Source organism: Elgaria multicarinata, chromosome 2, assembly GCF_023053635.1.
Source record: "Elgaria multicarinata webbii isolate HBS135686 ecotype San Diego chromosome 2, rElgMul1.1.pri, whole genome shotgun sequence".
Lineage (NCBI taxonomy): Eukaryota > Metazoa > Chordata > Lepidosauria > Squamata > Anguidae > Elgaria > Elgaria multicarinata.
In genome coordinates, this window is record NC_086172.1 from 171423177 (window position 1) to 171438707 (window position 15531).

The following is a 15531-nucleotide window of genomic DNA, read 5'->3' on the forward strand; positions in this document are numbered from 1 at the left end:
TTGGAGTGCTGTGTCATCTGCATCACATTATCTACATACTGGTTTAAAAACATCTGTTATTTTAAAACAGGAATAGGCACTTTAGGGTTTTTTTCGCCCCACCGGGCTCCCATGAGGGCTGCATTCTGTTCAGTGCTGGGGGGGGGGGGGCGGGAATTCAGTGTCAAAGTGCTACAGTGCACTAAAAGGGTCAAATTTAGCTTAAGAACAAATTTGACAATTTTTTTGCTCCGTAACACTAAAAAGCACTTAGAGATATTTTTAAATATGGTAAATACTACATGCATTTATTAAATGAGAATAAAAATGCCGATTTCCTTCCTGTTGACAAATTCCCATCGTCTTAAAAGCTTAGTTTTATTTTCTTGCTCCTAAAGCTCCACAATCAGCTAGGGAAAGTGTATACAAAAGTGGGGATGCCTCCCCCCTTACCTGGTCCGCCACCCGCCGCCGCCGCCTTTGCTTTCGGCAGTTTCTACTGCCGCCGATGCATAAAACAGGAAGTAGGCTGCGGCCTACTTCCTGTCTTATGCATCGGCGGCAGTGGAAGCCGCCGAACGCAAAGATGGCGGCAGCAAAGCAGGTAAGCCCTCCTCCCGTTCCCCCTTTACCTGCTCCGCTGTCCGCCGCCACCTTTGCGTTTGGCAGCTTCCACTGCTGTTGACGCATAAGAACGGAAGTAGGCTGCACGGCCTACTTCCTGTCTTATGCATTGGTGGCGGTAGAAGCCGCTGGACACAAGGGCGGCTGACAGCGGAGGCAGGTAAGGAGACTGGGTGGGTGGGGGTGGGCTGCCTCCAAAGCACCGAGGTGGCCTGAAGCTTCAGAGCCAATTGGCTTCGGGCTGCCTTGAACTTCGCCTGAACCGGTTCGGATCCAGTTCGGGAGGGTCCGAATCACCCAGTCCGCTTTGGATTCGGGGTTTGGACCCGTAGCGATGCACTACTGAGAATATGTTTCTCTCCTTTGTGGCCATCTTTTAAACACCTCCCGAAAACACACTTGTTTACTCAGGCTTTCCTGGGGCTGTAATTAAATTAATTGCGCAGTTCTGTCTTACTGCTCCTTTCATTGCTTTTATTGTAATAGGTAGTGTTTTAATGTTGTGTTTTAAATATTATATTTTAAATATGATTTTAATATTTATGAACTGCTGTGAGATTTTATTATATTTGACAGTATGTAAGTATCACAAATAAATAAATAAATAAATAAATAGCCACTACCTGTAGAATTGCAAGGCCAGGCCTGAAACCTGGGGCTTTCTCCTTCATTTCTGCCACTTGGTTCTTCAGTCTGTGCCTTACTTGCCTAGAAGAGGAAGGAGTTGAGGTAGAGCGAGGGAGGGAGACAGAGAGAGTAGGCGTTAATTGTGGATTATGAAGCAGCAAAGACAGCAGGGAGGGTCAAGTTCATAAGAGATGCACCAGGATTCAAACCTGCATTAATTGTTCTAGAAGAACTTAAGAGGAGCCTTCCTGGATCAGACCGAGGGTCCATCTAGTCCAGCTGTTGACCAGGGACACAGTACAACAGCAACCTCCCACCCATGTTCCCAAGCAACTGATGTATGAAGGCTTACTGCCTCTGATACTGGAAGTAGCACATAGCCATCACAACTAGTAGCCATTGATAGCCTTCTCCTCCAGGAATTTATCCAACCCCCTTTTAAAGCCGTCCAAATTGGTGGCGATCACCACATCTCGTGGTAGTGAATTCCATAGTTTAACTATGCGCTGTGTGAAGAAGTCCTTCCTTTTATCTGTCCTGAATCTCCCACCCATCAGCTTCATGGGATGACCCCATTGGGTTCTAGTATTTTCAGAGAGGAAGAAAACTGTCTCCCTATCCACATACTCTACACCATGCATAATCTTCTACACCTCTATCATGACTCTCCTCCAACTCCTTTTTTCCAAGCTGAACAATCCCAGCTGTTGTAACCTTCCCTCATGGGGGAGATGCTCTAGTCTCTTGATCATTTTAACTGCCCTTTTCTGCACTTTTCCCAGTAATTCACTGTGGAGGGGGGAACTCTGCATATGCTCACAGGTGCTCTTGACTAACACTTTATTCATGGTCAACCTAGACCTAGTTTAACATGGTAACATAAATGTAATAAATAAATAAATTTCCCCGAGCTGGTGCCCTCCAGATGTGTTAGGACTGCATGGCCCAGTGATGGGAAAGATGATGGGAGTTGTAGTCCCAACTCATCAGGAGGGCACCAAGTTGGTGCAATTATACCACATTAGAGCACAGAGAAATTGCAAATCATTCTTATATAAAATTAAGAGCCATAAATTGCTTCTTGTTTATGATACAGCTGATCTACAAAGACAGAGCTGGGCACATGCATAGTTCATTGAAACCTAATAAGATTTAAAAGCATAGTGCAAGTGAAAAAAATATCAACTTGACAAGCCAATTCCTATTATATTTACGCTAAATTTGCAACCCACCCCAAATACGCCTTCCCTGCAAAAGTAATAATAATCACATTTCAGTGCCATCTGGTGAGCATAGGATGCAACTGCCGGTAAAAGAGACATCTACGATTATTATATTTTATTAAAATGGTATAACAAATGTAACCCATTTTTGGCCTGTAGTGCTTGACTGTGTTTAATGAAGTAGTTGTGACGATGCAAACAGGAAAGGCTGTAGAAGCCGGTATTCCTATCATGGGTAAAAGGCCTGGACATGATGCTGGCTTCCAGGAAGGAAAATGATGCTTTTATACAGGAGTTGTGCTTGAAAATTAAGTGCTGTGCCTGCTCCTAAAATGTTAACATTGGCACCATGAAATTTAAATTTGTTTCCCCAACCCTAGTTAAGCCAATAGTTTTTCCCAATTTTGGTTAAGGTAGTGACCATGGCTTGCTGCCCTACCCAGGGCTTGTCTAGCAGGTGAATGAACAAACCATCATTTGGTTTTTCAATTCCTGGGTTGTTTGCTTCCCTTTGCCCACTCCCTCCTTGAATCCCAAATGCCTTTGTGGCAAGTAGATCAGCTTCTGTTTTTTCAACACTCTTGCCTGCCACTTCTGTAGCCTGGCGAAACAACCCATGAACAACTCACAGTTCTCAATTTGCACAAAACAACATCCCAGAGTTTAAAGAACCCAGAGTTAACAACCCATGGCTTGCTAGTGCAGCTGAGTTTGCACATCACGACAGCCCCTGAATTCAACACCCCCAAAGCATGGGTTAGTGTAATGTGAAAATCAGGTCGGTGCATTTTGCAGGGCTAGCATTAACACGTGGCATCCTTGATCTGTTGCCTGACAGCCCCAACACCTTAGTAGGGCCCACTGCTGAGGCTTGCCCTGGAATCCCCCCAGTATTTTATATATTTTTTTTCTGGCCTGGCACTCTGAGCGGCACTGGATGGCTGAATCTAGTCATCCTTTCAATTTCCCACAACAACCCCAACCTAGCATTGTTCTGTGGCCTTATGGATTCCCTCCCCCTTTTTGATCTGTTACTGCTTTTTTAAAAAAATTAACATGTTTTTAATTGTACTGTAGGTTTAATTCTATTTTAACTTTTGTAAATTTATATTTATATGTTTTAATTGTACATGTTTTAATTTTATAAACTGCCTTGAGTCCCAGTACGGGGGAAACGGTGGGATATAAATATAATAATAATAATAATAATAATAATAATAATAATAATAATAATAGACTAAAAAAGTGGCTAGAATCAGTTGCCCAGTACTGCTAAGCCTACCAAGGCTCACCTGAGGTCCATTCCAACCTGGAGCCAACCCTGGTATTTCCCATTTGCGTATCACAGAGGTGTTGAACCTCTGTCAGTCCAAGGGCCAAATTCCATTTCATAGGAGCTCTCGGGGGCCACATTCTAGTAGTTGGAGGGGCTGAAGGCAAAAGGGGCGGTGCCCAAACTCTTACTGTCAGTAACTCAGGCCTTAGCTAGACCTAAGGTTTATCCTGGGATCGTCCCGGGGTCATCCTTGTTCATGTAAATGACACACAGGGGATCCCGGGAGCAGGCAGGGATGACCCCGGGATAAACCTTAGGTCTAGCTAAGGCCAAAGTCTTAGGAGGGGCATTTCAACCTTTTAGACTGGGGAAAAAATGTGCAAAGGCAGAGTAACCACCAAGCAATTGCCAGGCAAAAGGGGTGGAGTTGCCTGAGGAATCCCTGCGGGCCTTATTGGCACCCCAGGTGGGCCGCATTTGGCCCAACGCCTGATGTTCAACACCCCTGATGCATCACATTTCTCTAAGTCTGCAGAACCAGAAGTTATCCCTGCATTTGGAAAAGCTATCATGTGAAACAGCCCTGTCCACTGTCAACATTCCCCCCTGTTGGCTTTTATTTCACAATTTTTAGTTCATTTGCTTTGGCAATCCCCACTAGGAAATAAATGAATAAAAGAAGAGCTGAGTTGCAAAGGGCATTTGTTCTCAATGTCAGTTAATACTTCACTGAATCCCACTCAAACATATCCATCACTTGCTGTCCAGCCGCTTGCAGATCACCCCCCACCCACCCAACCCAGCTTAAATAAAAACAAGTTACTTAACGTTTCTTCACATTTTCACCGAATAAGAAGCATTTAAGCTCAAGAGGAAACTGAATAGTTTTGATTGGCCAATCATCTCTGCTGCTGCACTTTGCCCCGTAAAAGCAAAGAGATTTGAATCTGCATACCTAAGCTATTTATAAAAGGGTCCAAAGAAACTAAATTGCAAAGCATGAGGCTTTTTCACTCACAGGGTGTCCTGATTATTATGTGGAACACACACACACAGAAAAGAGAAGGACGCAAGATGTTTGCCATACAGAATTCCTGTAAGTTCATGGCAAGTAGCGTGACAGCAAATGATCCAAATAAACCAACTTTATTTTCACAAGAACAGTTTTGCAATTAAATAAAGAGTTAACACCTTTACGTTTCCGAGCCCAATTCAAGGTGCTGGCTTTAACCTATAAAGCCTTACACGGCTTGGGACCACAATACCTGACGGAATGCCTCTCCCGACATGAACCTACCCGAACACTACGCTCAACTTCTAAGGTCCTCCTCCGAGTGCCTACTCCGAGGGAAGCTCGGAGGATGGCAACAAGAGAGAGGGCCTTTTCAGTGGTGGCCCCCCAATTGTGGAATGATCTCCCCGATGAGGCTCTCCTGGAGCCAACGTTGTTATCTTTTCAGCACCAGGTCAAGACTTTTCTCTTCTCCCAGGCATTTAACAGCATTTAACAACATATGCCGTTTGTTTGTTTTTTAATAGACCCTAGAACTGTTGTTGTTAGATACTGTTGTTTTATACTGTTGTTTTTATATTTCTGATGGTTTTAAATTTTGTATACTTTTTAATGTTCACTGTTTTTAACTTTTGTAAATCGCCCAGAGAGCTTCGGCTATGGGGCGGTATATAAATTTCACAAATAAATAAATAAATAAATAAAACTCATGACATTTATTATCACTTTTCAATTCCACTCTTCCTCTAAGGAGCTCCCGACAGTGTGCGTGGAAGTTACCGCATTTTGTCCTCCCAACAACCTTGTGAGGTAGATCGAGCTGCAATGCCTGGCTTAAGGTCACCCAGTAAGCTCCATGGCTGACCAGATTGGCTTTCAAGGCTTCCCAGGACAACTCTATCCACCACACTGGATGAAATGCACCCCGCTCTCTTTTTGAGAAATGTGCCATTTCAAAAATGATTCGCAACAGCTACGCTTCCGAAGAATGCAGGGTCGCTCCAAGGTCAAATTTCTGTGCAAAGAAATCTACTGAGAGGGAAATGACCACCACATGCGAAAAAATGCCAAGTTAGATCCACAGCTTCGTGAGTCACCTGATCATGCTGAAGCACCATTTAATTGATTGCACATGAGACTTCGGAAGCTCCAACTTGTGACTCCTCTGAAAGAAACTTTGTGGAGGACAGCTAATGCCTGGAATCCCTCCCGTTCTATTCCCAACAGGCGCATGAAAAAATCCCCTCTTCTCTACACATACCAACCTAACACATAAGAACATAAGAAGTTCCCTGCTGGATCAGACCAAGGGTCCATCTAGTCCAGCACTCTGTTCACACAGTGGCCAAAGGTGACCATATGAAAAGGAGGACAGGGCTCCTGTATCTTTAACAGTTGTATTGTAAAGGGAATTTCAGCAGGTATAATTTGTATATATGGAGAACCTGGGGAAATTTCCTCTTCATCACAGCAGTTAAAGTTGTAGGTGCCCTGCCCTCTTTTAAATCTGGTCACAGTATAGCTGCAGTATAGCTCCTGCAGCTTTAACTGTTGTGATGAAGAGGGAATTTCACCAGGTTCCCCATATATACAAATGACACCTGCTGAAATTCCCTTTTCTATGCAACTGTTAAAGATACAGGAGCCCTGTCCTCCTTTTCATATGGTTACCCTACCAAACAGCCATCGGCCAGGGATGAACAAGACAGGACCTGGTGCAACAGCACCCTCCCACTCATGTTCCCCAGCAACTAAGTGCACACAGGCTTACTGCCTCGAATACTGGAGATAGCACACAACTATCAGGGCTAGTAGCCATTGATAGCCTTCTCCTCCAGGAATTCATCCAACCCCCTTTTAAAGTCATCCAAATTGGTGGCCATCACTACATCTTGTGGTAGTGAGTTCCATAATTTGCGCACACCATTTCGACGTTTCAGCGAACTAACATCGATTCAAAGCTTTTCCCAAGTTGTAAGTAACGGTGAGCACATCATAGAATCATAGAATAGTAGAGTTGGAAGGGGCATATAAGGCCATTAAATCCACCCCCCTGCTCAATGTAGGAATCCATCTGAAAGCAAACCTGACATCCAGGGATCAAGGAACCATATTTCCCTTCCTGACTCCTCCGAGGCCCACACACCTGCCCTCACAGCGCCACCAAATTTGATGTCAAAATTTGCCGGTGTGGCAGCAGCGGCCAAAAAAGCAGTGTAAAGCACAGGGAGAGAACATGCCCTGCTCGGAAGCAAAATCATCATTTTTATTTGCATTTTTTGCCATTGCTACAGGAAATTCTATGGCAGGGAAGAACACAAAAAAGGCCAGTGGAGACACATGTGGTCTGTATGTTGCCCATCCCTGATGTAGGATATTTTAACAATTTGGATTAAATAGAGAGCCAGTGTGGCGTAGTGGTTGGACTGAGCTTCTGGAGATCTGGGTTCCCCACTCAGCCATGGAAGCTCACTGGGAGACTTTGGGCCAGTCACTGGCCCTCAACCTACCCTACCTCACAGGGTTGTTGTGAGGATAAAATGGAGGGGGTGGGACTATGTAAGCCTCCTTGGGTTCCTGTCAATAGGAAAATGGGTGAGATAAAAATGTAATAATAAAATAAAATAATAAATAATACTCTAAAATCCTGAATAAAACCCTGTTTAATGGCAAACAGCTCTCCAAAAGAGGAAGCTGAGTGCTATAGTACTATCAAGAAAGTATGGTAGCATCCTGAAGACTAACAGATTCATTGCTGCATTCACTTCATGAATGTGACAAAGCCGAGGTTCTAGTCCATGAAATCCGGTGCTGCAATAAATCTGTTAAGGGTTTAGTGCCACCATAAAACCTTTGTTGCATTTGCTATAAACAGACTTCACACAGTTAACTCTCTAGAATGCAACACTATATAGATGCACGATGCAAAATCATTTTTATGAGCTCTCCCCAGCAACTAGAAGAGGATTGCTACTTGAATGTTTGGAACTCAGGAATAAAGGCCAATTTATATCATGACTTTCAATCAGATGAACCCTCAATCAGATGACACTACAAAGGCTTTCTGGTTAAATTTCACACAGTCCCAGATCCTGCGGCTGCCTCCTCTTATTTGAAGCAGCTGCTGGAACCGTCTGCTCTGCTGGCATCAAACCACTTTAATGCCTGGCATAATAGGTGGGAGAGAAACAAACCAGAAATAGGGAAAACAACCCCCAGTTTCTTTGCTCGTCTACAAGCTCATGGCTAAAGCAAAAAACCATGATCAGCATAAACCATGGGTTAGTGTTACATGCAGACACAGACGGTACTGAGAATTCACTTTAAAGCTACACATGGATTTCAAAAGGGAGCAAACATTTTGCAGCACACGTATAATTTCAGGATCAAGATACCAATTGTCAGGGACCACTGAGTTAATGAGCAATGAAGGAAGATAGCAGACAGGAGTTTGAAACAAAGGGACTACCTTCCTAGAAAAGGTCACTCCAAAAATACTTTTAGTAAAAAGTAGGCTTTTTTTTTTAAAAAAAAAGTATTAATCCATTTCCCTACTTTAGGGAAATCTGGGATCCGATACCCTGCTTCTGGATACATTTTCACTTTAAAAAACAGAGGAAGCTAGTGGTAGCAATGTCAGTGGGGTGATGAATCTACTCTGCATTGCAGTCAGAAGCCTAAAGGCTATCCTAGGTGGTTCTGACTGAAACCCATAGTGATTTCAATGCCCCACTGACATCGGAGCCACCAGGCTCCACTGTAAAAACCAAGTACACTGCGGGAAAGATATCAAGCCCAAATTTGATTCCCATTTATCCCCAACTCTAAAATTCGGTCTAGGGCACAGAAGTAGCCACAACTTTCTCACGAAAGGAACACAAGGGATCTACAGACCTTGCGGTATCCCACGACTCATGAATTATTTCAGGTACCCCTATCATGACCCGGAAGTGTCCAAAATCATGTAAGGACCTATTACAGATACAAACGTAGCCCGTTAATTTTGACACAGAAAAGTATGTGTAGGTATGTGCAAGGAAAGTTCCCTCCATGTACACCATTGCTGCAGGCAATTTCTCCCTACCCCATCTTGTTTCATCTGATAGTGGAGCCAAGGTGGAGAGAACAGAGTCCACTACAATGGAGCAAAGGGGAAATAGGTGTGAGGGATCAGTTCCCCTCATCCACACACACGGCCTGTTGAAAAATAAATAAATCAGATGCCCTCCAATTTCTATATTGGGCAGGAACGTGAACAAACAGCAAACAGTCTTGTGGCACCTTAAAGACAAACAGATTTATTTACTATGGCTTAAGCTCTGGAGGTTACCAATAAACATATCTATCTCCCAACCCATCTACTTTCGCCCTCGATGACCCTGTTCAGATGACACGCTAAGCCACAGTGGTTAAGCATTTTTAGCTAAACATTATGGCTTAGTGTGTCATGTGAACTATTCCTGACATAACCACAGTTTAAACATGCTCACAGTTTAACACATTGGCTCAGTTCGGACAACACAATAACCACCGGTGGTTTTAGTAGTCAACTATCAGTTGAATGGTCAATGATTGGTATTTGTGTCATCTGTCGGGCAAACACCACCCCATCGTTGACTTTTTCCTAAAAAAAAAACCCACTGAGGAAACTGGCTGAAGAGCACAACTGGTGGTTATTGCGTTGTCCGAACTGAACCAGTGGAGTTTTTCGACCCATTTAGTTGACTTTTTCACCTGGCTACAGAGTTCCCTGGCAAGAGTGGTCCAAACCGGGCTGGCCGCTCTGCTACAGCTGGCACAACTCACAGAGGCTGCTGGGATAGCACCGGGAGGACTGAGGGAGGACAGGGAGGAGTGGGGGCTGTGTCAGTCAAACGCCAGGTTGACTATTAGTCCACTCAGCACCAGCCCCAACCCCTCACAGTTGTGTTGGAACATGTTGGGCCTGTTCAGAAGACACCTTAAACCATGGCTTTAACCTTGGTGGTTAAGCCAGAAAGCCAGGCCATGTTCAGAAGACACCTTAAACCATGGCTTTAACCATGGTGAATAATGCTTTATTCACCATGGTTAAAGCCGTGGTTTAAGGTGTCTTCTGAACATGGCCTGGCTTTCAGGCTTAACCACCATGGTTAAAGTCATGGTTTAAGGTGTCTTCGCAACAGGGCCATTGTGTGGGGAGTACCCAAAAAACCCCAACTGTGAGTTGACTATTCCCTCCACCATTGACTAAAGTGTTGTCCTAACGCAGCCATTCTATGGTAGCACAAGCATATACAGCAGAGCAGGGAGCTCAGCTTTAGGCTGCTGCATTTTTATTTTTTATTAGCCCTCCTCAGTGCTGGTTCCAGGTTTTGAAGGCCACCTTCCATGGCCCCCCTCCTCCAGGGAGCTTACCATCTCCCTGGAGGATGGTCACCAGCTGCTGTTGCTCCTCATCCTCTTTCTTGTCCTTGCTACGACTTGCTTGCTTGATAGGCTGAGAGGCAGCAAGCAAGCAGGTCATGGTATCTCCTGCTCCTCCTCCTTCTCACTACCAGTACCAGAGCAAGAGGCAGATGAACAAGCAGGTTGCAATGGGGAAGAGGAAGAGCAATTCCAGGGGGCAATTGTCAGTGGAACCTTGCCGGGACGTGTTCCCTTGGCACATGCCCAAACATACCTACCCTGGAACAGAAGCCTGGCACATACAGATGCAACCAGCAAAGCTTCTTCCTGGTATGGATCTAACATGGTGGGAAAGCGTCAGCTGCAATGGGCCTTACCGCAGACAGCTAATCCCTGCCACTAACTGGTTACGCAAGCAGCCTACCTGCGTGAGCAGTGTCAGAAGAGCGGGCTTGCACAACATTGCAGCTCCTCTTCCACGAGTGTGGGGAGTGCGGGGTGGGTGGCAATGCAATCACGCCTTGCAAGCAGGCCGCTGGAGAAGGTTGGCTGGCTGCAATGGGAACAGCACAGGCACTGGAACACAGCCAGTAAGAAGGCAAAAGAGGACGTCCCCCACTTCCGTTGACTGGCAATTCATCAGCCAGCTCACGTGCAGCTAGCAGAGAAAAGGCAACTGCTGGAACCCAAAATACAGGGCTTGTGGGATGGTTGGTTTGATGCTGTGAGGCAGTCTCAGCGGGTGAACTTCCATGGAACAGAAAGGGGGAAAGGTTTCTCAACGGGGTCAGAGCTTGGAAAGTGAAAGTATGCGGCAGGATGTGCCTCTCACCCCCTTTCTTCCTAAGGCTCCAACATTTACAGCACAACCGTCTGCACGTTGAAGAACATAAGAAGAGCCCTGCTGGATCAGACCAACTCTGTTCACACAGCAGTCAAACAGCTGCTCGTAAGAGACTCACAAGCAGGACATGGTGCAACAGCACCCTCCCACCCATGTTCCCCAGCAACTGGTGTATATAGGCTTACTGCCTCTGATACTGGAGGTAGCACATAGCCATCCGGACTAGTAGCCATTGATAGCCTTCTCCTCGAAGAATTTGCGCCAAGAATTTTAAAGCCAAATTGGTGGTCATCGCTACATCTCATGGTAGTGAGTTCCATAGTTTAATTATGCACTGTGTGAAGAAGACCTTCCTTGGGTTCTAGTATTCTAAGAAAGGGAGGAAAAATGTCTCCCTTCTCACATTCTCCACACCATGTATACTCATGTTTACTCAGAAGCGATTCCAAAATGCTTATTCCCTTGTAAGTGTGTTTAGGATTACAGCTTTAGGCAAGTAATTTTCCACAAAGCTTTTGGAACAGCCTCTTAATAAAAGGGTGTGGTGCTCCAGATGGTCTTAGACTGCAATTCCCATCATCCCTCACCATTGGTTGTGCTACTTACAGCTGATGGAACTGCAGTCCAACATCTGGAGTACCACTCATTCCCCACCCCTGCCCTAATAGTTCCCATACTTTTAACACGGGGGGGGGGGGTAGAAGGTAGATGTCCAGATGTTTTTGACTTCAATTCCCAGAAGGCCTAGACAGAATGGTCACTTGTCGTGGGAGTTGAAGTCCAAAACATCTGGAGATCTACTTCCTGCCAACCTCTGCTCTAATTAAGCCAAAGCAGTTGTCACTTAACCTTGGTTTATGAAGGTTTAGTTTGAACCCCTTCCTTCATTGTCTCCCCTGTGTAGAGTTTTATATTGCAAACCATCACTGCCAAGATTGTGCAACACAGGTGCGCACGGCATCTGAAAATACTTTTTTTCTTCAAAACTCTCGTTTCAGTCATATGCAAATCCATGTAGTTGTAAATCAATTATGATTTATTATATTGTCAATCTGCCCAATAACCAATATACTCTGGAAGGATTACAAACAGTTAAAAAGACTAAAATGCTATACAAACCATTAAAATATATATTAAAAAACACTTGTAGGATTCTTTGATTACGTTTTCGATAATCCTGTGACAGCCTGACTTCACCAACCCACCCACCACAGAAGCTCTGTGCCTTAAGCGCAAGACAAGGAAGAAGTTCAACAGGTACAGTAGTTCCTAATGTGGAGATGCAAACAGCTGTTGGAATCCTGCATGTCATGCAGCTGTTAAAAGGCACAGGCCCGCTGCCAGGGAGGGAAAAGTAGCAACTCAACCACCCCGCTGCTCCAACACACCCTTCAGTCACCCTTCTCTCACATGCCAGGGTTGCAGAACTTCGCTCAGCCAGAGGGCGAAATTTCATTTCGGAGAAGCTTTACGCTGCATTCCAAAAATGGGTGGGGCCAAAAACAGCAGCTTATTTTTACTGAAAGCTCTTGATGGCAATAAGTCTTAGGAGAGGCATTTTAGGAGGTCCCCCTGGACCCTCTCCATGGGACAGGCTTAGGAGAGGGTCCAGGGGACCTTCGGAGCATCAGGACAAGAGAACCATAGTAGAGCTGGAAGGGGCCTATAAGGCCATCAAGTCCAACCCCCTCCTCAGTGCAGATCCATGGTCCATTTTAGCCCGCATTCTGACTTCCAACAATGGCCATGCAGTGCTCCGGAGGATCCTCAGATGCCCATGGCGACAACAGCTTTTCTGATAGTCAAAAGGCATTTACTGCTTGTGAAGCCTTGAGAACCTGGTCATTAACCATCAGGGGACTTATAAGCCATGCATTTATAGAGTCCTCCTTTTATTAATAAACATTAATAAACACTTTTATTAATGGTGATATTTAAATCCTGTCTTTCCTCCAAGAAGCACAATGTTTTCCATCCCTCTCCTATTTTATCCTCACAACCACCCTGTGAAGTAAGACAGACTGAGGGGGTGTGACTGGCCCAAAGTCACCCAGTGAGTTTTATGGCTGAATGAAGTTATAGCTTTTAAATATTGAGTTTGTTCTGACTCTATACTGTTAGCTTCACCCTACCCGGTGCCTGTTTACACTTCCCTGTGCCTGTTTGCATTCTCTTTCCCTCCTTATTGTTTACTACAACTTTATGAGATTGTAAGCCTATGCGGCAGGGTCTTGTTATTTACTGTGTATAATCTGTACAGCACCATGTACATTGATGGTGCTATATAAATAAATAAATAATAATAATAATAATAATAATAATAATGCTCTAACTTGGCTTTACCCTACTTGATCCCCTCCAGTTGTTTCAGGACTCCAACTTTCACTGTCCCCAGCCAGCCCAGGCCATGCTGGCTGGGGATTATGGGAATTGCAGTCTGTCATCTGAAGGGCACTGAGTTGGGGAAGTTTGTGGATGGGTTACAGCAGTCTTCCCCCAATGTGGTGCTCTCCAGATGTGTTGACTGTAAATCCCCTCAGCCTCTATGGCTAATGGTCAGGCCTGATGGGAGTTGGAGTCCAAAACATCTGAAAGGCACATTGGGAAAGGCTGCAGTACACCATGTTCTGTATGCAGAAGGTCCAAATGCAATCCCTTGCAGATCGGAGACCATTCACTATCTCGAGACCTTGGAATGGGTATAAGTTACAGCTACTTAGATTTCAATTAAATATAAAGAAAAACTTTCTGACAGTAAGATCTGTACAACAGTGGAACAGTCTACCTACAGAGGTTGTGGGTTCTCGATCTCTGGAGGTTTTTAAGAAGAGGCTGTCCAGCCACCTCTCATGGATGATTTAATTGGTTTCCCTACACATGGCAGAGGGTTGGACTAGATGATCCTTGAGGTCCCTTCCAACTCCACAATTCTATGATTCCATGATTCAGGCCTCAGCTCCCCATAGGCAGACGGGAATTAACAGCCAGCTCTAACCCAGGTTTCCTTGGAAGCTCCACCCTGTTCAGTAGAGCTTACTCACAAGTAAGCATGTAAGAAGGTCCAAAACCTCAGGTGTGCCTTTGGCACTGAAAGGGACATTTATAAAACAGACATTCCAGGAGTCCTGCTACAAGATTTCCCCCCTCTTCCCTCCCTGTTCCTTTTTCCTTGTATGTGGTGGCTGTTTTGGATTCTAAGCCTGTAGGCAGGAACTGCCTTGTACTACTGATTATAGGTAAGCCGCTCCAGGAGCCTTTTTGACTGAGGAGCAAGATAAAAAAATACGGCTGCCTGGTAGGTAGGCTAGCGAAAGATCAAAGCGATCAAGTGATGAAACGGAAGATCAACGGCTGGGCAGAGGGGGAAGAGGGGACGCTACTGCCAGGTAGTCGTGAGTCCCTTAAACACACACACACTTGCATCTGTTGAAAGTCGAGCTTCACGCCCAGGAAAGCTTGAAGCTGCAATCTTGTGCACGTTTGTGCAATCTTGTGCAAGTCCCACTAAACTGCTGAAGGGGGCTTACTTCTGAGTAGGCGAGCCTAGGATTGCACTGTAGACCTGGCTGGAAGCCTTCACAAGTTCCCCAACCCCCAGAGGCTCTGTTTTGAGAAGTTACAGGCCGATCGCCCCTTCCCACCACACGTAGCCCCCCATGCATGCCGGGCTACAGCCCAGGTGCGCCGTAGGCCCCGCGGATGCCGCCTCCCTTTCTTCTCCCTTTGCTACTAAGCCGGGGGAGCGTGCAAATCTCAGCCTTCTTCCTCGGCCACCCCACCCCCTCAACAACAAAATCCAGGCACCGAGGAGGAGGCGGCGGCGGCGGCGAGGGAGAACTTACGCGGAAACGGTCTTTCCGCTGATGATCTCCGCGGGAGGCATGGCGATCCCTCTGACGGCAGCAGCTCCTGCGCTGAGTGAGGCTCCGATGGTGTCGGGAGGGGGGGCAAAAGAACCCCGGGAGTCTCCCCGCCCTCGCTGACCCACCCCTCCGGCCTCCCCGAGCCGGCCACGTGGGGGGGAGCTGCAGAACTTTTTGCGCCGCTCCCGGAGCGCAAACCCCAGCCGCGCGCAGACCCGCCCCGCCAGCCAGCCAGCCAGCGATCCCCGCGTCCGCCCCCTTGGCAAGGGGGAGGAGGAGGAGGAGGAGGAAGAGGGCGAAGAGAGCACGAGGAACCTTCCCCGCGGACGCCTCTGGGGGCGTCTTCCTCCGGCGCGCACGGTCGAGAGGCCCCCGGTCCGCCCCTTTGGGCCGGCTCCAAGGAGCGTCTGTTTTCCCTTAGCAAGCACGGCCGCCTCCTCCTCCGCCTCCGGAGGTGGTGCCGATCGATCAGCACCTTGAAAGCCGAGGCGAGGTCAGGCGGGGGAAAGAGGCTCCTGACCTCTTCTCTCCTTTGCGCTCGCAGCCCACCCACCGACACACACACACACCCAACCTGCGCGCATGTGTTCTTCTGTGAACCTTCCAGGTACGTCGGGCGACTACAAGTCCCATCCTCCCCCGAGGCCAGGCTGCGCGGGGATAATGGGAGTTGTAGTCCAAGGCATTTTGAAGAC

General features: G+C 46.4%; 1 protein-coding gene across 1 annotated transcript in view; it reads right to left on the bottom strand.

Annotated features, from left to right (window-relative positions):
• MTHFD1 (methylenetetrahydrofolate dehydrogenase, cyclohydrolase and formyltetrahydrofolate synthetase 1) overlaps positions 1 to 14933 on the bottom strand; it is a 91796-nt gene extending 76863 nt beyond the window's left edge. Inside the window, exons 1-2 of the mRNA XM_063118136.1 lie at positions 14816 to 14933; positions 1227 to 1311 (exon numbers count right to left, since the gene is read on the bottom strand). Of these exons, the coding sequence (XP_062974206.1) occupies positions 1227 to 1311; positions 14816 to 14856 (126 nt within the window). The 5' untranslated portion in view covers positions 14857 to 14933. The remainder of the gene's footprint in view (positions 1 to 1226; positions 1312 to 14815) is intronic.
• Between the last annotated feature and the right edge of the window lie 598 nt (positions 14934 to 15531).